The sequence below is a fragment of the Tachyglossus aculeatus genome, chromosome 15 (genome assembly GCF_015852505.1).
Source record: "Tachyglossus aculeatus isolate mTacAcu1 chromosome 15, mTacAcu1.pri, whole genome shotgun sequence".
Lineage (NCBI taxonomy): Eukaryota > Metazoa > Chordata > Mammalia > Monotremata > Tachyglossidae > Tachyglossus > Tachyglossus aculeatus.
Window position 1 is genome coordinate 9,863,726 of NC_052080.1, and position 26,550 is coordinate 9,890,275.

At 43.9% G+C, this 26,550-nt stretch overlaps 1 protein-coding gene across 1 annotated transcript; it reads left to right on the top strand.

Annotated features, from left to right (window-relative positions):
* Positions 1-681: 681 nt before the first annotated feature.
* GPR143 (G protein-coupled receptor 143) lies at positions 682-21,770 on the top strand. Its single transcript, XM_038757316.1, has 9 exons — positions 682-922; positions 2,360-2,469; positions 3,234-3,328; positions 4,662-4,754; positions 7,420-7,529; positions 8,555-8,663; positions 12,128-12,245; positions 13,601-13,844; positions 21,514-21,770. Exons 1-9 carry the CDS (start codon positions 682-684, stop codon positions 21,627-21,629), a joined length of 1,236 nt encoding a protein of 411 aa, XP_038613244.1. The 3' UTR covers positions 21,630-21,770.
* The last annotated feature ends 4,780 nt before the right edge of the window (positions 21,771-26,550 follow it).

Here is a 26,550-nt window from a genome sequence, read left to right on the forward strand (position 1 = left end):
AAGTTTGTAAAGAACCCAGCTCAAATATCTCTTCTATGATGGCTAATAGGGAAAAGCTCTCTTGAGCTACAGTGTGGGCAAGTTGAACATCCTCCCATCAGAGATTGGATTGGTTAGGGCCTATAACCCTAACACAGTTTATTCCTGGTGCCTGAGTGCCTATGAGTCAGAGAGACAGGAGAGATATATCAAAGGCAAAGTCAGGAAGATTACTGGTGAGCCAGAAATTCACTCTCGTCAGGACTTGTGGAGACAGGAAAGGCAGACTGGAGGCTGTGGAATGTTTTTTAATTGAGCCAAAGGGAGAATACTGGTGAAGAGTTAGAAACCCAGCCTTTTCGTTAAGATTTCCAAGGTCACAGACTCCAGCCCAATCTCTTGTTTCCCCCTTGGTACATCAAGGAGTTTGGGACGGGGGAGAGGACTTTACAGCCCCCAACTGGCATCCTGTGGGGAAAGGAGGAAAAAAAATCATGGATTTCCCCGGCCTGCCTGGTTCTAAGCTGCTTTCTGAAAGTAAAGACTGCTGCAGGGGGTTGGTTTAAGCATGAGCCATGGCACATGATTTTTCATCGTGTGATCCCTCAGGGCACACATGGGGGAGAATGAGGAGGAGGAAGCTAAGGCTTAGACACAGCTCCATGCAGCAGGAAGTGTCTCTGCTTTTTCCTCGGCCCTTCCATGGCTTCTCCCAGGCTGGAGACCTTCTGCTGCCCCAACCGGGACGCAGCCACACAACTGATGTTGAATTTTCAGCCTCAAGTTTTCAACGGCATCTGCCTGGGAAGTGCTTCAGCCAACTTCCTGCTCAGCATCTTCCAGCTCCTTCCCAAACAAGGCCAAGGCCCCAGGAAACTAACTCAAACCTCCTCTGCCAGCATCCTGCTCTTCATCTCTGCCTGTGACCTTCTTGGCTGTCTGGGTAAGCAGGCGTCTTCATTCTGTTTCATCGCTGGTTATCATTAAATCTTATCATGCCAAGACTGCGGGCTGAGGGGAGGAAAAGAGACTTCCTCTTTCTTGGCCAGGACAGCAACTAGGAAGGAAAACATAATTTAAGCTGTCTTAATTGGGAGAATAATCATTTTTCCCCGCCTGGGGGGAGAGAGCCAGTGAAAGGATGGGAGAAGAGCTTGCATAGCTCTTGATTTTCTTGTAATTTGGTTTGGAGAAACACACAATTTTGAAATCGACTTGAAGTGTAGTCGTGCCAGTCTGGGCAACTGTAAAACTCTGGATCCAGGACACGATTTTAAACTAACAATTTTACAATGAGGATCGCCCTTTGTTTAAAATAATCCCTTTCTCCTCTGGGCAAGCCTCCTAACAACACACCTGAAATCTGGACCATCACTTTGGTTAGTGCTGTGCCTTATCATGTTTGGTTCATGAGAGCAAATAGTTCTAGGAAGGCCCCTGAAAAGCAGAGGAGCCTAACTCCTGGAAAAGACCAACTGAAATGCAAAAGTGGGAGGTATTCTGGTGTTTCAGATTTAAGGTGAAAATACATTGAGGTGATGCCATCCCAGCTCAGGTTTCCATTCTACCCTGCTGTGTCATCATGGTCAAGTCACTTAACCTCTCTGGGTCTCAGTTCTTTTGTCTGCAAAACAAGAGTTAAATTGAATCCATACCTTTCTCCCCAGGTTGCTTTGAGGGTTAACCAGAGATCTCTACTTTCTTTGAGCTCAGGAAGAGAAAGGCAGGTGTGTCAGGACCAGGATTTATTCTTGTTTATTATTATAAAGAAATAATGAAGTGAAAAGAGAAAGGCAGCTGGAAGTAAAACAAAACAAAAAATCCACACCACTCCACAGGTGTTGTTGCCCTCTGCCTTCACTTTGGCTGGTTCTCTAAAAATGGAATAAAATAATAGAACTTTAAATACCACTTTGGTTAACAAAGCAGCATGAATTAAAATGGAACATTTCATTTTTCATAGGAGTTCAAGGTACATAAAGAGAAAGAGGGAAATCAAGATCTTTGTTTTAGAAAATGTAGAAAGGAGCCACTTGAGAGAGAAAAAATAAGTCTGGTAAAAGAAAAGAGTTAATAATTTTCTGATAATTAGGAAATGCCTTTTAAACATCTCAGCTTGAGACTTGCTGGGGCAAATTTGGGTAAGTAGTGAATTTGCTCGATTAAATGAGGTTAATCCATACAACTGAAAATGCTCGGTTTTAGTGGCAGATGCTGAGTGAATGAAACAAGCGGATGAAGTTGAAAGCTAAGCAATTATGGTTTTGTCAGATTAACCCAATTCTTTTTGCTTTAGGACTCTGTTAGTCTCTCTTTGGCTACAGTTTTTCAAACTGCAATGGTGATTCAGGCTCTGAAGGTCAATGAATTCTTCCTTTAGGTGTAATATTCAGGTCCACAGTGTGGTTAGGATTCCCAGATTTCGTTGGAAACATCTCGGTGGTGAATGGGACAGATGGATGGCCCTCAACTTTCTGTGTAGGGAGTGCAGTAAGTACAATTACACAGACTTTCTGCTTGGGCCCTACTACTGTTTTTCTACTTCCTCTCCTTTTTTACTTTATCAGGGCATGGTAAAACTGGGCAAGGGCAAAGGCAAATGTCTCTACCATATTAAACAGAACGCCTGCTCAGTCAATTGTAGTGGTAACAGTACTTAAGTGCTTATTGTGTGCAGAGCACTGTACTAAGTGCTGGGAAAGAACACACAAGTGGGCTCACAATCTAAAATTGATCTGTCTAAAGGGAAAAAGTGGTTTTTGATGTTCTAGTTCTGTTCTTTATGATTTTTCTCCTTCCTTTTTCTCCCACTGCCTTCTCTTTACCTCTCTCCTATCCGTTTATTTCCTCTTATTTTCTTCCTCTCCTGTTTCTTTCACCTCCCCTACTCCCTTTTCTCCACCTCTCTCTTCCTAACTCCACCTAAACTGAGATATTCCTAACAACTCTAGCAATTTTTTATTTATTTAAACAAACAGATAAGCATTTGGACTTCATAGCCCCTTTTCAGTGTATTTTGCTACTTAATTCTGGTACAGGTTATACCTGAGGCCTGATAGATTAAGTGCAGTCAAATCAACTAAGCAAATTCCATTTATCACATGATGGATATTATCCTATACCCACGTGCCTAACTGAATGCATTTGCAGGGTGGTATCAGTAACGTCAGAGGCAGGGCATTTAGAATGTTTCATTTCATGGATGGCTTGGGAATCTAGTGACTTCTTCAGAAACAGTATTTTTCTTTTTACAGATGTGGATTCAACTGCTCTACAGTGCTTGCTTCTGGTGGTTGTTTTGCTATGCTGTAGATGCCTACCTCGTTGTTAGAAGGTCAGCAGGCTCAAGGTATCCATTCAGAACATATAATTTCAACCTGGATTATCATGACTGATTCTACTCTCATAGAGAAATTGGGAAAGACATTTCTCCAATTCTTCTTAATTAGCATTTAAAATCACATCTTAACACCTCATTGAAAAGAAGTATAAAGGGTTAAATGGATGCTTTTTGAAAATAGAAAATGCAGACTTTATGAACTTGTCAAATTTTAAAATTACTCAAATGATGTATTTCATATGTTACATTGGGAGCACTGGGTGTGACAATATCTGATCTAATTCTCTCATAATAAGCCTAGTGCTTAGCACAATGCTTTGACACCAAGGAAGCGCTTAATATATATCATTATTAGTATTGTTATACTGCATACAAAAATAAATTCAAAGCATCAGTTAGATCATTTAACAAATACAAATATGCTCTGAGTTGTAAAGCATCACGTGGTGCTAATATCATTTAGACTTATAACCGTTTACCTGATATTAAAAAAAAAACACAGAAATATTCAGGTTCCTGTGAAAAATAATGAAAAACACATCCCAACTTCTAATGCAGGCTGGTAGGGATATTGTATTGTTTTTTTCTCTTGGTGGTGGTGGTGGTGGGTTTTGGGGGTTTTTTTTAGAGAGAAAGCTCCAATTAGACAGCTTTTCCAGCATTTGTCAAGATTTTCAAAAGCCCGGCCAAGAGATCTTATGGAATTGTAGACAAACACCACTACCACCCCCATTTGCAATTTGAAACCCAAATTAAAGTTCCTAACCTTGCTTCTGACTTCTCAATAATCTCTATCATCAATAGTATGTACTGAATGCCTACTGAGAGCAAAGTACTTGTATTATGTGTGTCACAAAGTATAGGACCTAAAAGTCAAAATCCTTAACCTCCAGGGACTTACAATCGAATGGGGGAGGTGGGAAAATGCAAAATCATACACAACTCTTGGGAGCAGAGAGAAGGAAGAGATAGTTGCAATGTGGAAAGGCAAATAATTGAATAAATACACAGAGTATAAGACATTCCTTCCCTGAATGCAACTTTTTTGAGTGTGACTTGTATATAATGCTTAGATCGGTGCTGGGCATATAGTAAGTGCTTAACAAATACCATCGTTATTATTATTATTAATGTAATGAGAAATGGGGAACATAGTTATCAAAATACAGTTATTACTTGGTTATAGCACGATAAATCAGCCAGGAACGCTGTTCCAAGAAGTTGACAGGATTTGTAGGAAGCCTACTATCAGTAGTTCATTAGCATTACAGAGAGAATGAATTGTAACTATTGGTCTTGAATCTAATTGGTCCATTATCCCCTTTATTATCCTTCTCTCCAGTACAATCTTTCTGTACCACTTTATGGCCTGGGGTCTGGCCATCCTGCTCTGCGTGGAGGGGGTTGCTATGCTTTACTACCCTTCTATGTCCAGGTAAGCCTTACCTTGACGTGGCCTCATTAATTTGTCAGTGAAACCATCAGTAGTATTTATTGAGTACTTATTCTGTGTGAGTGGGAGAAGCTCATGTGGGAAGCAGCTTGACCTAGGGGAAAGAGAGGGAGCCTGGGAGTCAGAGGACCCGGGTTCTAATCCTAGCCCTGCTACTTGCCTGCGGTGTGATCTTGGACAAGTCAGTTAACTTTCCTGGGCATCGGTTTCTTCACCTGTAAAATGGGGAAGAAATGCTTGTTCTCCCCTCTCCCTTACACTGTGAGCCGCATAAGGGACAGTAACTGGGTCTGACTGATTGTCTTGACTTAAGAGTCAGTGCTTGGCATGTATTAAGCAGTTAACAAATACTATTATTATTGCTCTGTGTAGAGCACTGTACTAAGCATTTTGCAGACTATGATAGTAGACACAATCCTTGTCCACCAATACAACCATTTTCAAAAATGCATGAATGCAAAAAGCCACCCAAAGCCTAGAGGCAAGAAGGAAGGGCCAGAAATCACCAGCCAATAAGTCATTTATATTCACATTGGACACACATTGGATTACAAGCACATATTTCACTTAACAAATACCATAAAAAGAGAGAGAGAGCTCAGATTATCAATTTTTTTTAAAGTGCTTACTATGTGCCAGGCACTTTACTATGCCTTGGGGTAGATACAAGCTTATCAGGTTGGACATAGTCCCTGTCCCACATCGGGCTATCTCCATTCCGATGTATGAGTTTTACAGCAATTTTAGTGTTCATTTCTGTGTAAATAAGTTCCATTTTTAAATCACTAGTGCTGTATGCTTAGTCTGTGCAGACCACTGTACTAAGCACTTAGAAGAGTACAATAGTTACAATCCCTGCCTTCAGGGAATTTAGTCTATGGAGAGGGGGAGAGAAGGCGGACACTAGGGTAAATTACCAGTAGGGGAACAAGAGTTTAAAGAGAAATCAAAAGTGTTGAGTGGGCAGAGAGTATCTAAGTGTTTGGGGGTGAGGACTTCAGTGTGTAAGTGGTGCAGGAGGTGAATTGAGGAAGGAAGAGAGATTAGTCAGGGAAGGTTTCCTGGAGGCGATGTGATTTTTTTAGTAGGGCTTTGAAGCTGGGGAAAGTAGTGGTTTGCCGGATGTGAAGGGGGAGGGGAGGGAGTCCTTAGGATGGAGTTCTTGAACAAGAAGCTATTAGAGGGGAAAGTAAAGAGGGAGGGAGAGACACATTAGAGCAAGACAAGTGAATAGATTGGCATTAGAGGAGCTAAGTGTGACACCTGGGTTGTAGTGGGAGGGTAGTAGAGATAAGTAGAGGGGAGAGAGATCTTTATAAAGGCCAAAAGGAACTATTACAGCCTTTACAGTCCCCTAGACTTTATCAGGGAATGTGTTAGTTCTGTTGTGTGTTGTACTCTCCCAAGTGCTTAGTACAGTGCTCTGCACATAGTAAGCGCTCAATAAATACGATTGATGATGATTGGTTGATTTGAGGAAGAGGAAGCATTATTAGGTGGAGGGTTAGGAGGGAAATTCTCTCTTTCTGTTCTCTCCCCTTCACTTCTCCAAATCCCAGGACCTTCTCCAACCACCCTGCCACCTTGATTTCCAGGTGGATCTTAGAAAGTGGGAAACCCTTGGGCTCATTCAGTTCTCCCTTATAAATGACCCGATTTTGATGTAACTTACTAGGTAGCCCTGGCCATATCCCTTTGATGAAGGCAAGTGGCAGGTTTGTCCTTTGATCTCCGATTAGCAGAAGGAAATTAGAAACAGAGAGTGGGCCAGAATCATCTGTCTATGGAGAAAATTATGTCTTCTCGACCTCAAGGGGTTCATTACTTATAATCTTCTCATTCTGCCATTGCCTCACCTTTAGTCACTATTTCTTGTATTAGGTTTCACCCAGCCAATTTCTCTCTGAAAGAGAATGAAGTAGAATAGAAATTGGAATAGATTGTGGACTTCAGCATGAATAGGAGTTCTAATTCTTGATGAAAAATATAAGTAGAGAAGTCAGACTCAATCTCCCACCTCTCAACCCTGGGCTACACAGAGAGCTTTGAAAAAGTCCTCTTTTTACTGGGCCATGCTGTTTCTCAGCCTGCTGAGCTTTGCTCATAGTAAGCACTCAGTAAATATTATTCCTAATACTATTACTACCTACATAGGCTATCAGGCTAAATTTAAGATTTTTTCAAGGCCTAGTTGATTCCATCACAGTGAAGACAAGCAATGTGTTTTGTGCTTCTGTTATATGTGCTATCCTAAGTGCTTCTCAAGCACTCAGTGTAAACCATTACTATTGTTGTCGCTATTGCTGAGAAAAGCCTTCATGAAATACTTTCTCTTGCCTTTACCTCTTAGAATTTCTGCGAGGTTCTTTACCTCCTTCCCAGAGAGAGTTGACGGATTCTCTTGTCACTGTAATAAATAGGAATGTGGGTCCTTGTTTCCTTTCCCATTTGCGTCTCATTTCTTGTTCTCAGCACAAAGACGTGTCAAATTTCCTTCAGGTTGAGTCAGAAGTTTAATATGTGCATTTCCCTCCTCGCTTTCACCTTCTTATCTGGGTAGCCTGATAAACTGGAGGACTTTAGCCCGGAAAACTCAGGCTCTGCAGTTCAAGAGAGAAGGCCACAGTTGTTTTTTTTTTTCCCTCAGCTGTGAAAACGGTCTGGAGCACGCAGTTCCACACTACATCACCACATACGTCCCACTCCTCCTCGTCCTGGGACTTAACCCAGTCCTGTTCCACAGAACGATAGCTTCAGGTAAAAACCTCGCGGCTGGTGCAGACAATCGATCGATGGGATTTATTGAGCATTTACTGTGTGCAGAGCACTGTGCTAAGTTCTTGAGGGAGAGTGCAGTTGAGTTGGTAGGCATGATCCCTGCCCTCAAGGAGTTGACAATCTGTATGGGGAGAGAGACAGGCAATGTATATTACAGATAAGGGAAACGGGGGAGCATAAGGATATGTATTTAAGCGCTGGGGGGCGGGGGATTGCACAATGACAGGAAGGGCTTCAGTCCAGCAGCCCTGAGACAGATAATGGGGCAAAATGGCTTCTAATCTGGTGTTTCCTAAAGTGAGATTTACAACATGCCAGCCTCCTGGGACCTTGCAAGATGTCTGTTTCCTTCATTCACCCTCTACACGGACACCATAAGCGGATTAGACTAGGGGAAACCTTGTTGTAAAGAAAAAAAAGGTTTCCAAATTTTGTCATGCTCAAGAGGATTCAATGGCAAATACATTTGGCCATTTTCTGTTGTAGTCCACTTTCAACCATCTATCCCGAGCTTGCTTGTTATGCTGTAGCTGATGCCATCATCTGATTTCATCAAGGCCTGGGATCTGAGAGGCCACAAGGGGATCATTTCTGAACTTAGTACAGTGCTCTGCAGGCAGTAAGTGTTCAAGAAACAGCACTGATTGCCCCCTCACCGCATGGTCAACATGCTTACCGGGGATCAGAGTACCTACGCCTCACAAGCAACAGGGAAGGCTTCTGTTTGGATTTCCTTACCACAAAAATAAACGTGTTCTGGGAGACAGGTCAGACTTGGGGGTTGCAGTGTGGAGGGGTTAAATCAGTACATTTTCCCCTGCATTGTGTTTGATGATGATGAGTTCAATTCCAACACTTAGGGGCATCAGTTTTGATGTCCTAGAGAGATCATTGGCAGAGTCCCTATTCTGTCTCCTCATCTGCATCATTCTTAGTGGCCTCAGAGGACTCCTGTGACTAATGAACAGGATTTTGTTTCAATAATTATTCCTCATCCTTTTCAGTGGCCTCTTTGCTGAAAGCAAGACAAGGTATTTACACTGAGAATGAGAGACGCCTGGGAGCAGTGATTCAAGCCCGCTTTTTCAAGATTATGCTGGTGTTCATTATTTGGTAATTTTTTTGGACTTTTTGTGGCTAGGGAAGTGGGGACGGATATGAATGTGAGCTGCTGCTTGCTATTTCACCTGACCCAGCTGTGAGCTGGACATTTCACAGAGAAGTAGTTTGAGAAAGGAAACCTTTGAAGCTGTGCTAGCTGCACTTGGAGGAAATCTACTGAGGACAGGAAAGTGAGGCCACAGTGCACTAAGCTCTGGGAAGCCATTCAAGTTTACTTCAAGCACACACGTGGTCTCTTAGAGGTTCCTCACCAGAGTTAATGTGCCAATGGACCTTTTCCAGGGGACTAATAGTATCAAATTGCAAACTTCACAGGGAAGTTTGCATCTGGAGAGGCAGCTCTTCACCTAGTGAAAAGATCATGGGTCTGACGGTCAGGAGAACTGGGTTCTAATCTCAGCTCTGCCACATGCCTGATGAATAACCTTGGGCAAATTGCTTAACTTCTCTGTGCCTCAGTTTCCTCATCTGTAAACTGGGGGTTAAGTATCTGCTCTCCCTCCCCTTTAGACTGGGAGGCCCATAGGGGACAGGCATGAGTGGCTTGTATCTACCTGAGTACCTAGTGATGGGGATAAGTAAGAGCTTAACAAATACCACAGTTATGAATTATTATTAATAACCCCCCAAACATGTTGCTGAAAACACCGGATGCTTTGAGGCCAAAGAGTATTTTTAACCTGAATTATCTGAATAATTTGCTAGTGTAGAACTAGCCATAATGCAGTCTGATCAGACACTCCCTCTGAGGATGATAATTATAATAATAATGATATTTATTAAGCAGTTACTCTGTACCAAGCACTTTACTAAGCACTGGTGTAGATACAAGATTATGAGGAGAGACTCTCCCTATCTTTCCTGGGGCTCACAGTCTTGGTAGGTGGATGAACAGATATTAGTGTGTCTGGCACATAGTAAGCACTTAACAAATACCATTTTTTTAAATCTGTAAAATGAGGATTCGAGACCCAGAGAAAGGAAGTGACTTGCCCAGTGTCTCATAGCAGGCAGATGGCAGAGCTGAGATTAGAACTCAGGTCTTCTGATTCCCAGGCCTGTGCTCTTTCCACTAGGTCACCCTGCTTCTCTGCAAAGTATCCTCATTTTCAAAACTTCCTAGCAGATTGCAAGCATCTGAAAGTTCACCAACCTTCTGGCTAGATGGTTCTGATGGGGAAGGCATCAGTTGAGTCTTCCCGGAGAGAAAAGATGTGTTCTTGACCCTCTTCTACAAGTAGAAACATAAGTCAGCAATAAGAGAAGAAGGGCTGTTTCTTACGGCACAGGCCCTAAGTGCAGTAAGCGCATCTCATGAATTCCAGTGTCAACACCTCTAGTTTTCTGACAGACTGCATTTCAGGCCCTGACTGCCAACCTCTCTCCACCCTGCCCCTCCGGCTGGTCCACGGAATGCAGAATGATGGTATTAGGATGGAGAACTTTGCTTCGCCCCCACGTCCCCCAGGTCTGGAGGAAGGAAGTAAGAGGCTGTGTGGCTTTTGAACTCTCTCTGCAGGGTTAACAAGCAAGGCTTTCTTGGGAGTTTCATCAGTTTTGCAGTGGAAGCCACAGTGGAGACTGGAAATCTAAATTGCAAATCCTCTGCAGAACTGGCACCCTCGCAGGCAGAGACCAGTGGGTTTGTTCAGAGTCATTCCTGAGAAGCAGCATGGCCTAGTACAAAGAGCACCAGCCTGGGACTCAGAGGACCTGAGTTCTAATCTCAGCTCTGCCACTTGTCTGCTATGGGACTTTGGGCAAGTCACCAAACTTCTCTGGGCCTCAGTTTCCTCATCTGTAAAATGGGGATTAAATCCTACTCCCTCCTAGACAGTAAACCCCAGTTCGGATTGGGACTGTGTCCAACCTGATTATCTTTTATCTACCCCAGTATTTAGTTCAGTGATTGGCACATAGAAAGTGCTCAACAAGTACAAGACATAACCTCAGAGAAGAGAAATCCTCCTGTAGGACCTACAATCCCATGAACTCTAGCTGCCCTGATGAATCTGGTACAAAAAATTAGTTACCAATCAGGTTATACACAAGTTTGCAAACACCTAGAGTGGGAAAACTATGCTGATTCATCAGGCCTTGGTTTCATCCTGTGCAGACTTGGTCTCTAATTTTTGCATATCTAGTTATAGTGTTGCAATGTGTGTTTTCTTTGGGTGCAAGACTTCCATCTGATAGGTTATGAATTGCATGTTAGGAGAATTTTGCAACAGGAAGAATCCAATCCAGGATGAACCCCTTCCCGTTGGGCTCTCTGAAGCATCATGGAACACCAGAGTTTGTCGGCTTTTGCTGATCTCTTGGCCGGAGGCTAGGAGGGAAGGATGGATTTCTCAATCTAAGTCCTCCTGACCTGCTGTTCCTTCACACTGCTGGTTATGAGCACTGTCTCCCACTATGGGCAGGGAACAGCGGCTCAGTCCGACTTGATTTGCTTGCATCCCCCCCCGTGCTTAGTACAGTGCCTGGCACATAGTGTTTAACAAACACCACAATTATTACTGACAACATAGTCTTTTCAGCATTGTACTTACTTGTATTTTCTTTCTCAGTTCTCTAGTCATCCTAGCTGCTGGGTTGCAGGTCTACCAGTTTGCTGATCCTACCAATAATAAGAATAACAGTAAAAATAAAAATAACAGTAATGATACTTGTGATGTTTAAGTGTTTATTATTTGTCACGCTCTGTACTGAGCCCTGGAGTAGATTCAAGATAATCAGGTCAGACAAAGTTCCTGTACCATCCGGGACTCACAGTCTTAGGTGGAGAGAGAACATGAATTTTGTCCTTCTTGCATATGAGGAAACAGAGACACAGAGAGGTCAAGTGATTTGCCTGAAGTCACACACCAAGCAAATGGTGGAGTTGGGGGTAAAACCCATATCCCCCAACTCCCGGTTCCATGCTTTTTGCATGCTTTAAAGCCCTACTGAGAGCTCACCTCCTCCAGAAGGCCTTTCCAGACTGAGTGTATATATATATATATATTTGTACATATTTATTACTCTACTTATTTTATTTGTACATATTTACTATTCTATTTATTTTATTTTGTTAACATGTTTTGTTTTGTTGTCTGTCTCCCCCTTCTAGACTGTGAGCCTGCTGTTGGGGAGGGACCGTCTCTATATGTTGCCAACTTGTACTTCCCAAGCGCTTAGTACAGTGCTGTGCACACAGTAAGCGCTCAATAAATACGATTGAATGAATGAATGAACGCATCTGCTAATTTTGTTGTGCTTTACTCTCTCAAGTGCTAAGTACAGTGCTCTGTACATAGTAAATGCTCTGTAATGATCAGCAGCCAACAGATGTGTAATTCCCAGCCAAGAGCACCAAAACTGGGCTTTTAGCTGGATGCTAGGGGATGGTGATCTTCAAAAACTAAGTCCCTCTCTCCTGTTTGCTTTCCCCTGCTCTCACAACCTTACCACAGCTGGTTGTCAAATATCATCAACGAGGGCCTTTTGTTCTACCTTGAAATGCAGCCAGATATCAATGGAAGCCCCTTGAAAAATGTCAGAAATGCAGCTATGATCACGTGGTTTATAATGGTAAGTCAACCTGGAATTTTCCTGTGCCTTGGTTTTTTGTTTTTTTTTAAAGGTGGGGAGCAGCAATAGAGTTCACTGTTTTGCAAATATGGCCACAGGGGTTTGGAGCAAACCAGAGTAAATATTTACACTCTATTTGAAAGGATGAAATCCTGCCATATGAAAAAGGCCTTTTGAACAAGGCAACTCATGCTTAAATCTAAAGTTATGCTAAACTTGTCCACTGGAGTTGTGCTTTGTTCAAATAGATTTTGTGAACTTAGCACAAGAAAGAAGGAAATAAAGAGTATCTATTTCACAAACATTTTTAACAGCTAGCTCAGGATTTTATGTCCAGGATTCTATAAACCTTTGGCCTCTGAGCTCCTCTTGAACACTGCTAAAATATTTTGGATGGCTGGGATGATGGGCTAATGTACAGTTGAAATAAACCAGAGAAATTGATACGTCTAAGGTGATTTTCAGCTCAATTTTCATTTTAATTCCAATTAGTGATGCCATTTTCACCTTCTCTCCCTATCAATCAGTGATATTTGAGAGCTTACTGTGTGCAGAACATTGTACTAAGAACTTTGAGTACACTAGAGTAAGTAGAAAGGATCCCTGTCCTCAAGGAGTTTACAATCTAGAAGGGGAGACTGACACTACAAATAAATAATAGGTAACATCATATAAAGATCATTAGATAAATGCTATAGGGGAGGAGGGTGTGGGCCAAGGACACAAATGCATTAAGTGATGGCAGAGGGAGAGAAAATAGGATGAGGAGTTAAGTCAGAGAAAGGTAAAGCAACTAGTTCTCTCTTCCATTTAGACTGTGAGCCTCATGTTGGAGAGGAACTGTGTGTAATCTGATTATCTGGTATCTACCTCCGTGCTTAGTACAGTGCTTGGGACCTATTAAGTGCTTTAATTCCATCATTACTACTATTATTAATTATATCCTGAAGGAGTTGTGATTTTAGAAGGGCTTTTGAGAACAGTGGCCTCCCAGAGGATCATCACTGGGGTTGGTATTCCTAGCCATGTTAGATCCTTGGGACTGAGGCGACCAAACCTCATTATCATAACCATAATATAGATGAGCATCTTAGATAAAAAAATTCCTTTTATCAGTAATGGAGAGTAGGTATGTCCGAGGAGGATGGATAGGAGGACGTGTGGTCAGGAGAGACAAGAGATAGCAGGGTCTGGTTGTCTGTCAGACATGAGGTCAACAATCCCAGAAGCTCCATCTCCAGCAAAGGCTTCCAACCTATGTGAAAGCCAACATTCACCTGAGTACCCTCACGTGAGTCCATGCAGTTGATTCAGTGAGACTCATGGGCCATCCTGTGCTCTCCTTTCTCTCATAGGGAATCCTGAATCCACTGCAGGGATTCCTCTTCTCCATGGCTTTCTATGGCTGGACGGGGTGCCACCTGGACTGGAAGTGTCACCATAAAGAAATCCAGTGGGACTCGATGACCACATCCGCTGCTGACCATGCCTACAGCTCTCCCGTGGGATCATCTCTCAACTATGAAAGTTACGCCCCGGGGAAGATGGTGGTGGTGAATGGGAACAATTCCGATGAGGCGTTAGGCATGCTGTCTGAAGGTAACCCATTACCCCCAGAATCCCCTGTTTACCAAGGGTGGTAGTGCCCCGGAAGAAACAGCCCCCTTTCTCCTGGAGTCACAGCAATGGCAGGATCATTCCTGTGGAGATTAGAAACCGATCTCCAGAACACTTGGTTGAAATACAGAATGTCTCTGATTCTTCTTTTGGGGAGGGCAGCAATGGGTGCTAACCCCTCTTCCCCTTATGAAGTGGAAGTGAGGTGTTTCTCTGATACTACAACATCAGGATGGATATGTTAAAATGCCACCTACCTTATGATCTTTCCCGGTGTAGTAAATGAAATGGCTTTGACTTCCGTTTTTCCACTGGTTCCCACGCACAGCTGCTGGTTGGTGATTTGAGTTTGGTAGGGCTGAACGCAGGCTCTGCAGAACAACTTTTCATTCGCAGATGTGATCTGGGAGCAGGGCAGTCTGGTCCCGGGGACCCAGAAGCAATGTCCGCTGCTGCAGTAGGGGGCTTAAAATCTGCCCCCGACTCAAGACAGAAACATGCAAAGTGTTGCTGGCTTTCAACATGTACCTCTTGTTGAAATGCTCAGGGTAAATTTTTAATAATAGAAAATGACCTTGAGGCCAATTCTAACTCTTACAGCTAAATACAACTGCGGGTCTGGAATTAGGGTGGGTAAGTTGACACACGGAGAGTAGTGCTCTCCCTGACTGCCGTAGTGGGTTACGGGGGCCATGCAAATTGTACAGACCTGCAGAGTTCTGCCTCAAACCAGGCTGGACCAAAAGTAATGTCATTTATTGATCAACCAGTGAATGCAATGTGCTGTACTTAGCACTTGAGTACAAAACCAAGAGGTAGCACGTTCCCTATCCCAAGGATGCAGTGTGGTCTGGGGGAGACAGCAAGGACCTGGTTCTAATCTCACGTCTACCACATGCCTGCCACGTGACCTTGGGCAAGTCATTTAACTTCTCTGTGCGTCAGGTCTCTCATCTGTGGAATAGGGATTAAATACCTGTTCTCTCTCCTACTTAGAGGATGAGCCCTGCGTGGGCCAAGGACAGTGTCTGACTTGATTAAATTGGGTTAAGCAGCGGGGTAGTTACAAAAGAATTAGATCATACACAGCCCCTTGTCCCACATGGGGCTCAGAGTTGAATAAGGAAGGAGAGCAGGTATTTAATCTCCATTTTACAGATGAGGAAACTGAGGACTGGAGATATTAAGTGACCTGCCCAAGGTCACACAGCAGGCAAGTGGTGGAGCCGGGATTAAAACTCAGGTCTCCTCCTAGTCCCGTAGTCTTTCCTCTAGGGCATGCTGCCTTCCACTTTCTAGAAGTGTTTGACCACATCCATTTAAAGAGTACTAATAGAAGCCCTGTCCTTCTGCTAGTTTATTAGCCATGGGTACATTTTTCTCATTGTTAATTTCTGGGTGGGAGGAGGTGGTGTCTGCATGAATATTGATTAAAATTAAAATTTCCTTTAGGTTCAGCTTAAATCTCTAAGTGTCCCTGGGTTTGTAGGTTATAGTTTCAATCACATTTACTTGGATTGCTAGGTTTAGAACACAGTTGCGGAGAACAATGCCAAAGCTTCTACTGCCCTAAAAGGGACCCAAATGATCCTGAGTTGGTTCACCTCCTAGCCTCCAGGTTGCCTTTGACAGCACTCTGGTATTCTCCAAATCGGGGCTTTGCACATCCTGGGTAGTCCAGGACATTTTATACAGAAGAACGTTTCATTTTAGACAGAAAAATAAACAATCAAAATGACTTGTCAAAGCAAAAATAAATGTATTTGCACTATTCCAACATTTGGTGCCACATGTTTTCATTACAATGCTAGAATGTATGTCACCAGGAATGCAGAGTCATTGCACCTTCAGATAGTTGTGGCTGAGACTGCACAACTCTCATCTTTCTTTCTTTGACCGGTCCACCATATCTTGGCCTCTCAGGGACTCATTTGATTTTTAACAATTGTAGAAGTTGTTAAGTGTTTACTGTGTCCCAGGTACTGTACGAAGTGCAGGGGATAGAAGATACCAAGGTATGATATGGTCCTGGATTTATTCTCAATCGATGGTATTTATTGAGCACTTATTTTGTGCAGAGCACAGTATTAAAGTGCTATTCTACCAGTAAGAGACTGGCCAGTGCCTGAGCCCTCTAGGCTGTAAGCTGGTTGTGGGTCGGGAATGTGTCTGTTTATTTTTATATTGTCCTTTCCCAAGTGCTTAGTACAGTGCTTTGCATGCAGTATGCACTCGATAAATACAATTGCCTGATTGACTGACCTTGAGTTCACAAGGCCCAGAAAAAACCACGTGGTTGCATTTTCAAGTTCCCAGGACCATCCACTGGGAGAAAGTGAAGTTCCTGCTTTCTTCTGCTCCCACGGCTGTCCCAGCAGTCAGGAAAGTTCAGTGGGAACTTTCTCCTTCATTTCTACTGGGAAGAAAGGTCCCTGTCATCTACCTTGGGTGGGGGGAAAGCATATCCTCCGCCTCCTCCTCATCATAATAGTAATAATAATAATAATGGCATTTATTAAGCACCACTATGTGCAAAGCACTGTTCTAAGTGCTGGGGAGGTTACAAGGTGATCAGGTTGCCCCACGGCGGGCTCACAGTCTTAATTCCCATTTTACAGATGAGGTAACGGAGGCTCAGAGAAGTTAAGTGACTTGCCCAAAGTCACACAGCTGACAAATGGCGGAGCCGGGAATTGAAGCCATGATCTCTGACTCCAAAGCCCGAGCTCTTTCCACCGAGCCACGCTAAGCTTTTACTATGTGCCAAATGCCAGACTAGATATATTCAAATCAGTACCTGGCTCACCTTGTAAGGGGTAAAGGCCTATATTTTAAAGATGAAGAAGCATGCACAAAAAGGTTACTTCACTTTGCCCTAGGTCACACAGCGAGAGTGGAGAACTGGAATTAAAATACTGGTCTTCTAACTCCCAGTTCTATGGTCTTCCCACTAGGCCACATTGCCTCTGCCTCAGTGACAAATGTGGCCTGAGAAATTCCTAGCAGAGGACTCCTTCCAGCACTATCTTTTGCCCTCTGAGGAAACCTCTCTGCAGACAAATTCCTGAATGTGTCTGCTATTTCCCCTATCTTTTATGTACTTTTTAATGTTTGTCTCCCCCGTAGACTGTAAGCTCTTTTTTAAAAAAAATGGTATTGTTAAATTCTTACTATGTGCCAGGCCCTGTACTAAGCACAGGTATATTGGGACAGGTAATATACAAGGTAATTGGGTCGGACACAGTATCTGTCCCACAAAGGGTTCAGTCTTAACCCTCATTTTACAGATGAGGGAACTGAAGCACAGAGAAGTTAAGTGACTTGCCCAAGGTCACACAGTAGAGTAGTGGCATAGCTGGGATTAGAATCCGGGTCCTCTGATTCCCAGGCCTCTATGCTTTCTCTTAGGCCATGCTGCTTATGGGCAGCAATCACATCTACCAACTCCAGTACCTTGTACTCTCCCAAGAGCTTACTACAGTGCTCTCCACACAGTAAGCATTCAATAAATACCAGTGGTTGATTGATTGAAATGAGAAATCTCACTTCCTGAGCAGGGTGGAGACACCCTAAAGGCCATATCAACATTTACTCAGTGTTTGTGAGGTAGCATGAGCCCTGGTAGCCTGCCCCAACTGCCACAACCCCCCAACTCTCCAGCCGTGTCATTAACCCTCACTAGCCTTATTCCTATAGGCCCTCCCATTGAGCACTCACAGTATCATCCGCCCCTGCCAACCCCCTTCTGGGTGACAAGGTCTGACCTTCGCTTTGAGCTGAAGGTTTGGGAGCCTGCTGTCAGAAAGAATAATGAATGCTGAGGCTTCTATTCTGCACCTCCTGCAAAAACTGCTATTTTACATCTTGGCACACTAGCAACTGCAGCTCAAATTCATTTGCTGGGCAGGCCCAGACAGGAAGTAGAACCTAGACAGTCAGGGGGAAACCTATTGGAAAACACGATGAAACTTGGCTCACCGACTCTGTAGCCCTCTTCTTCACTTAGGGGCTCCACTGCTACTGAGCTGGAAATGCTTGGGCCAAACTGGGTATCAATGATCACTCACTTCTGGGGGCCACAAAAAGTAGCACCACGGGCTGCTGGTAACCACACATAAGCTATGTGGGCCTTTCAGGAGCAGGGGCCTTCCATCTTCTGATTGGCCAGGGATTTCTTTGACAATGTACAGAGGTTGTGTCAAGGCCTACTACTGGGATGAGATGATAGAGCAGCAGCAGAGGTGGGTATCACCATCCACGAGATGGTGCTGGATGAGGTGTCAGTCCATTCAGTGGGAAGAGCTCAGTAATGGTGGACATGCTGGGAAAATTGAGGCAGAGAACCCACTCTGCTCCCTGCCCATGTTGGAGGGGTGGCTACGGAAGCAGGAAATCTCAGGGCTTGAAAGCATAACTTTCCTTGTTCTGAAAAAATGATGTCATCCTTCTGGAATTGTTACTTTCCCCAATCGTAACTGGAGTTCACATTCTTTTCCTCCCCTCCCAGGGGATCTGTTGGTTTGTCCAGATCACCCACATTTTTTTTTACCTACCCAGAGATACTCTCAAAAGAGGGTCTAGAGGCCATGTCTTTTAAAAGGCACATCTAGATCCAGATGAAAGATAGTAAACTCAATGATGGGGCATGCCATCAATGGTGCCTTGGGGGGAGGGGGTCAGCATTTTTTTAAGCAAATTTGTTTTGCTCTAAGCATCCCTCTCCCTGTCCACCTGTTTCCGTTGAGAATGAAACTACCGCTCTCAGGTTTTATTAAGGGCACTGCTGGAGTTTCTTAGAATGGGTTTTCCAGTTAGAGGAGGTTTTAAATTGTTCTTTCCGTCTAGAATTCCTCTAGGTTGTAAAACTCCTTGTGGGCAGGGAACGTGTCTACCAACTCAAATGTACCGTGCCTCTCTCGAGCACTTAGTACATTGCTCCACACACAGTAAGCATTCAGTAAATGCCACTAATGATTTGACCATTCTACATCTGGGGCGCTCACAACCTGCCCTGACGATCAGGGTGGGGTGGGGTGGAACTGATGCTTTCCATTCTTGGGAATGAGGATGGTTTATCTATAGGCCCAGGATGATCCCGAATATCTTGAAAGCGGGAGAGTTCTAGGGCTCCCACCTGGCTTCTATTACTGACTTGGGATACCACAGGTTGTCTCTGAAAGGTCCAGAAAAATAACAACAATAATTGTGGTGTTTGTTAAGTGCTTACTATGTGCCACGCTCTGTAATAAGTGCTGGGGTAGATAGAAGATAATCAGGTTAGACGCAGTCTCTGTCCCACATGAGAGCTCACAGTCTAAGGGGAGGGAGAACAGGTGTTGAATCCCCATTTTACTTGCCCAAGATCACCCAGCAGGAAAGTGGCAGAGCTGGGACTAGAACCCGGTTGCCCTGATTCCCAGACCCCTGGTCTTTCCACTAGGCCACACTGCTAAGGACCAGGAAGGGGAAGACATGGCAGATCAGTGAAGCCTCATATAGGAAAAAAAAAAGCATCTTCAATATGCCATTCCTTATCTGAGTTCAAAATGCATTTGGCACTCAAGTCTCCAGGAGACTTGGGTGTCTCCTTCCCGGATTGGATTTCTTTCCCTCACTACCAGTCACCCACAAACCAACTGGCAAGACTGTGCAATTTATTTTGTCTACTACCCTGGGTTCCTTGCTCTATGTACAACATGAGAGGCCTTTTCTAGACATACTGCCTAAAATGGGGGTGGTGATGGTGTGTGCCCCTGCATTTGTGTGTGTGTTTATGTATTTCTGTTAGAAGCTCGATGCCCCCCATCCAGTAAAATGCTGAAGAAACAATGCTTGAAAACCTGAAAGCCCCAATCAAGTCTTAGATGGATTCTCCTGGGGATTGGACCCCAGCTACAGTCTTTCCTTATCTAGCACCCTGCTGTTAACCTTCCTGAAACTAAATCCCGAGCTATGCTCTTGGATAGCAACTACCCAGGCAGAGACAGCAGGTGACAAGGACTCAGACTACAAGGGGATCAAATTCAACACCTTAAATTACAGCCTCTGCAGGTGTACTTCGGTGGCGGGGGAATCCCAAAGAAGCCAAGCAGAGGGCTAAAGAGAAGGAAACAGAAGCAAGGCTTTCAGGGGGACCACATGCTGCTGGAGCAACAGGGATTTGGGTTAACAAACATCCCCAGGGTTTAGAAAAAGTGTCAAGCATACTATTTTGACAATTTTCACTCTGGCACTTGGGTAAAAACTGGAAAAAAAAGACCCGGGAAATTTTGATGATTGGCTGTAAATAGTCCTTCCTGGAGAGCTTTAGGCTCAGGGTAAGAGTGATGCAGGTAAGGGTGATGTTAGAGCAGCAATCCACTTAAGGGCAAAGATGACTTAGGTTAACTTTTAAGCAGGAAGCTGTCTCTAAATTCCAGGAAGGATTTCACTACAGAAACCTCTGTGCAAGAAGCCCTTGTTCTTTCTGAAGCAGTGACCAGACAAATTTTCTCTTCAATAATAATAAAACAGAGAAGGGGAGAAGAAAAGCCCCTCAAAGCCCCAGTGCTCAGTGATGTCTACAAAGCACGAGGCTGTGTGTGGGAATGTCCCAGGCTTAGACTTTGATCAGATGCCACCATGTGATATTATAATCTACATTTTTTCAAAAAAAACACATAAAACTCATGCAAGTTCCCACGAGTTTGGGACTTCAGAGAGCCCGGAGTTAATTGAGATCATTCAGCGCCTCTTATGGCTTCTGTCACCTCCTCCTTTTTCTCCTGGGATGTAATCAGAGGAGCCAGAATGACAGGAAGGAGGAATAGCCCAGGCCATCTAGATTATCCTCCTCTTCCTGAATTGTAGGCTTCCCTAAAGGATTCTGGGAGGATGGGCCAAATTTTGCTCCATTGCTGGGCTACTCCTCGGGGTATAGGGATGTCTGGTGACTTGCGGAATTAGTTGCACTTCTCCAGGGGTTGGAAGGGGTGTATGTGGGGATGGTGAGAATGGTAGCTTTTCCTTCCAGATGCAAACTTGTGAATTCCAGGGTAGTCTCACTAACTCCAGCTTCGTGCTGTACTTAACAATGAATGGCAAGAACGGATCCCAAACAAAAGGGTTCTCGTTCTAGCAGGCATCCAGATCCATTGGCATCCAAGCAATTTTTGTCACATCTCACTTTCTCTGAGCATTTCTGGACACCTGTTCTCTCTCCCACTGAGTCTGCGAGCCCCATGTGGAGCCTGATTATTCTGTATCTACCGCAGCCCTTAGTATAGTACTTGACATATAGTAAGAACTTAAATGCCACAATTATTATTATTATTGTTATTATTTGAGAAGAATGAATGACAGCAGGATACCCCAAGTACTGCTGTTCAATGAGTTGAAATGGGGAATATAAACAGGGAGGACCAGATATGAGATGAATCTGACCCATAAAACAGTCATGAAGTACATAAAGGTAACAGAGATTCATCATACAATGTATTTTCATAGGGGATATCATTCATTGGGTGGACGTTGAACTCAAAATGGAATTTGAAAAAACTCCATCCCAAGTTAAGAACCTGAAATGTGCCCATCTTTTCCCAGGAGATGCAGTGCTTCCCTAGACATGAGATTTGTGGGAAGTAACTGACTGGTTTCTCCATTTTGCCTCTAGGTTCCGATGCCAGGACGATTGAAATCCCTATTGCGAGTGCATCTTATAACCTAAATGATGTTGATGCCACTCCAGAGACCCAGGGGAATCATGAAAAGCAAGCGCTGGTGAACTAGAGAGTTGGATTCCAGCGCCATTCTGAAGGACCTATTTGAGGATTTCCTGTTTTACCATCATCCTACTTTATTCCCCACAGCACAATTGCCTCACCGTGACTCTTCCCTGCAGCCTGAGTTTGAGGGCTAGAGAGGGATGTCTTAGTGGAGAATTCTTTAAAATTCCTCTTTTTAAAAATTATTATTCTAGTCAAGCTGATTGTGTTATTTTTGTGGAGGGGGGGGACATGATCCCTAGGTGGCAAATCAACCTGGTTAACTTGTCTAGCCAGCTTTCCCTTTCCTCTCAGTGAGCCCGAGAAAGTGTAGGGTTAAAGTTCCTCAGCATTCTGGGACGTCTGAGCTACAAATCCCCAACTGCTGAAGACAGGAAAATGAGCAACCACAAAAGTACTATTAATTTATTGAATGATCAATCAATGCTACACACTGAGTGCTTACTGTGTGCCGAGAACTGTATTAAGTGCTTGGGAAAATGCAACAGGGTAATGTGATATGCCAGAGCAAGGCTTAGTGGAAAGAACATGAGCCTGGGAGTCAGAGGACCTTGGTTCTAATCCTAGCTCTGACACTGCCTGCTGTGTGACCTTGGACAGGTCACTTAACTTCTCTATGCCTCAGTTTCCTCATCTATAAAATGGGGATGAAATACCTGTTGTCCCTTCTTCTTAGCCTGTGAGCCCCTGTGGGACAGGGACTGTGTTCCATCTAATGAACTTGAATCTACCCCAGCACTTATTACAGTGCTCCACCCATAGTAATCATTTAAAATGAACTACAATAGCTTAGGGTTGGTGGAAGGAAATTGACCAGTTTACTTAGCACAGTCCCTAAACTTGGTTATTTGTAAATTTGTTTTTATCTGCCCTGTCTAGCCTGTAAAATCTAGGGCTGCCCCTGCTAAACTGGAACATAAGGCTAACCTGGGTAAAGTCCAAAATGCCAAATTCAGGTACCTTCTTGAATAAATAAAATGCTCTGATGTTTCTTATCAGGTATGGGATTCTGTTTGTGGGATGCAGCTCGAGTCATCTAGCTCCAGGAAGATGCGAGTAAATAACTACTACTAGGCACTGGGCGTGCTCACATCACAACAATCAGGTTGTAGTGAAAATGTCCTAAATCTTGTATACTGCCATGTACTTGAGGTGGAACAATACCATAAGTAATGACAAACTTGTTTCCTGTCCTGATGCTTTGTATTTTTAGAAAGACACTTAATCTCTCTATGGGGAGGCACTGAGGTCTAGTGGAAAGAACATGGGACTGGGAGTCAGGACACTGGCTTCTAATCCCAGCTTCACCATTTGCCTGTTGGGTGACCTTGGGCAAACCACTTTACTTCTCTATGCTCAATTTCCTCATCTGTCTCAGACTATGAACTGCATGTGGGAAAGGGACTCTATCTGACCTGATTATCTTGTACAAAACCCTACTTACTGGTTGGCACAATGCCTGGCCCACGGTAAGTGATGAGTATATACCATCATCATTATGATCTTTGTGTATCTTTCTTCAGTGGACATTGGCTCTACATCACCATTATCATCAGCTACAGAACTTATTAAGTGTCTACTGTTTTTAGAGCACTGAATTAGGTGCTCCGGAATAGTTGCTAAAAGTAGAAGATATTGTCTCTGCCCTTGAGGATCTTTCAATCTATTGGGGAAGCCTGGCAGACAGATAGTTTACACAATAGAAGGAAAGCAGTTTGCCCATTGAAAAGAGCATGGACCTGGGAATCAGAGGACCTGGGATCTAATCTTGCCTCTGCCACTTGCCTGCTAATTGATCTTGGCAAGTCACTTGAGACTTCTTTGTGCCTCAGTTAACTAACCTGTAAAGTGGGGATTCAAGCTGTGAGTCCCATGTGGGATACAGACTGGGTTACACCTGATTATCTTGCATTTACCCCAGTGCTTAGTACAGTGCCTGGCATATAGTAAGTACTTAACAAATGCTATAAAAAAAGAACAATCCCAAGAGCCCTGTTCAAGTGATCAAAACAAAAGTAAGCAAGTCTCTAAATTCTTCTGTTAGACTGTAGGTTCCTTGCAGTAAGGGGTCATGTCTACCAACTCTGTTGTATTGCACTCTCTCAAGCACTTAGTACAGTGCTCTGACATAAATTTCTCGATAAATACCAATGATAGACTGATTGAAGAATAAATGGAAAAGAGAAGCAACAAGAGGTGGACCTCATCATACTAAATGACAGTCTCAGATGATGCTCATAATTTCCCCAGCAGAGAAAATGTTTCATTTGGGCAATCCTAGGTATGTGATATATGAGGTTTTGGAAATGAGAAGTACTGCTGTCCTCTATACAGTGGTCAGTCTGGGTCTCCCTGGTGGTCTTGTCTTGTCTTTTTGAAAATGTTTGCAGAGCAGTTTCTACTTACACAGAGTGGTAATTTATAAAATGCCTAAGGCAACTCCAGCATGTTTGCCCTTTTTGGTACCTAAGTTCCTGAGGACTGAACACCTGCTTTGGGGGGGATGCAGAAGGAAGGACCACTTCTCTCTGATTCCTTCCAATTCTCTGCTGGCAGAAGGCACTGTTTACTTCTAACAATCACTCTTCTGCAAGCAAGTGATCTGGGCAGTGCATTCTCCATCCCAAAAATTTACCAACACAACTTTCTCAACCCCATGGTGAACCACAGGCATTCTAGAGGCTTAAAGATCTGCAACTTGCCAGTTTTCAACTTTCCAGGGTCCAAGGCTGTTCTGCTACTTCTTACCCAAATATTCTTGGTCGGGAAACTTGGAGAAATGGGTGCCAACTTCATGGTAGTGAAAGGGCTGATTGTCCCCATAGGTTTTTGAACTGGGCAAGGGATAACAAGAAAAGAACATGTTTGAGATAATAGTAATAATAATAATAATATTTGTTAAGGACTTACTTCATGCCAAGCACCATATTAAGTGCTGGGGTAGACACAATATTATCACACTAGACCCAATCTTTGTTCCACATGAGGGTCACAGTCTAAAGAGAAGCAGTGTGGCCTAGTCAAAACACCATAGGCTTGGGAGTCAGAGGACCCAAGTTCTAATCCTGCTTTGCCACTTGTCTGCTGCTTGACCTTGGGCCAGTCACATAACTTCTTTGTCTCAATTACCTCAAAATGGGGATTAAGACTGCGAGCCCCATGTGGTAGCTAGACTGTGAGAAGCAGCATGGCTCAGTGGAAAGAGCAAGGGCTTTGCAGTCAGAGGTCATGGGTTCAAATCCTGGCTCCACCAATTGTCATCTGTGTGACTTTGGGCAAGTCACTTAACTTCTCTGTGCCTCAGTTCCCTCATCTGTAAAATGGGGATTAAGACTGTGAGCCCCCCGTGGGACAACCTGATCACCCTGGAACCTCCCCAGTGCTTAATACATAGTAAGCGCTTAATAAATGCCATTATTATTAAATTAACATGGTATCTTCTCCAGTGCTTAGAACAGTGACTAAATACAGTACAGTAGAAAGGGAAAGGAGAAAAAGTATTTTACCCCTATTTTACAAATGGGAAAACTGAAGCATAGAGCAGTTGAGTATCCTACCCAAGGTCCACAACAAGCAATTAGCAAAACCGGCATTAGAAACCAGGTCTCCTGACTCCCAGCCCTTCACTTTGTTCCCTAGGCCATGCTACTTCTACCAGAGACCAGGCCAAGTCTTCAGCACATAGGTGGCTACTCCACCAGGCTAATGGAGATGATTCCATCATCCATCAGAACTGGACCCCCAGCCTTGCTCATCTGAGTCTCTGAAAAAACCCAAGAGTTCCCAATCAGGGTGGAAAAGATCTTAAATGATGGCTTTCTGGCCTTGTAGCTATGCTGGGACTGTAGAGACCAGGTTGCTCTCTGTCTCCACAGCCCACAGGGCAGACAGGCATTGCCCCATTCATCCCCCTTAAGTCCTACTCCCATGCTAATGTCCCATAAGCCTTATGAAAAGCCACATCAACCATCTGCTTCCTGACCCACAATGCAGCACAAAAGTACCCCCTTTTGTTGCGGCCCCACTGCTTCTTAGCCTTTTGAGTCTCATCCTACAAGTTGGTTAAGGCACTCGGCATTGCATTTTTTCTATTTCCCTCTCCACGGTGAATTCATTCACTACCCTCCTCTCTCGGGTATCTGGTAATTTTATCTTCATTCACTCAATCGTATTTATTGAGCGCTTACTGTGTGCAGAGCACTGTATTAGTATTTGTTACAAGTTGGCATTTAGGATCCTTTGGGATTTTGGGCTATCAATCTGTCTTCCAAAATATAGCTCCATGATCATCTACATCTCTCAGGAACAGGCCTCCCTTCCTGAAGAATGGCAGAATGATCACTGTTTTTCATCCCTTCCCTTAGCCACTTTTCCCATGGACTTTGGCAAAGGTTTCTTTTCCACTTGTGTTCCACTGTTTGGTCATATTTGATGCCCTTACCATTTCCCCAGACCTCTCCCTATTTTCTCCTTCTAGCAGAGGCCCTGGACAAATCAGCATCTCTAATGATGGTATTCATTAAGTGCTATATGTCAAGCACTGGGATAGATGCAAGATAATCAGATTGGACACAGTCCCTGTCCCTCATGGGGCTCATGGGGGTGGATAATAGGTATTTAATCTCCATTTTACAGAGGAGTTAACTGGAGCACAGAGAAGTTAACTGACTTGGCTGAGGTTCCACAGCAGGCAAGTGACGGTGCCACACTAGAACCCAGGTCCCCTGACTCCCAGTTCCCCGCTCTCTCCACTGGTTTACAAGGTATCCAAGAGGAAAGTTTGATCCTGTGTGGGGAGGGCAGCCTGCCCCCACTCTCCCTGTTTCCAGAATCTCTGAAAGCATCGGCTTGTAGGAAACCTGCCGAAGTGGCTTGGAATATATTATGGCATTTGGGCCTCTCACTGCTCTCCCCTCCTTTAAGGT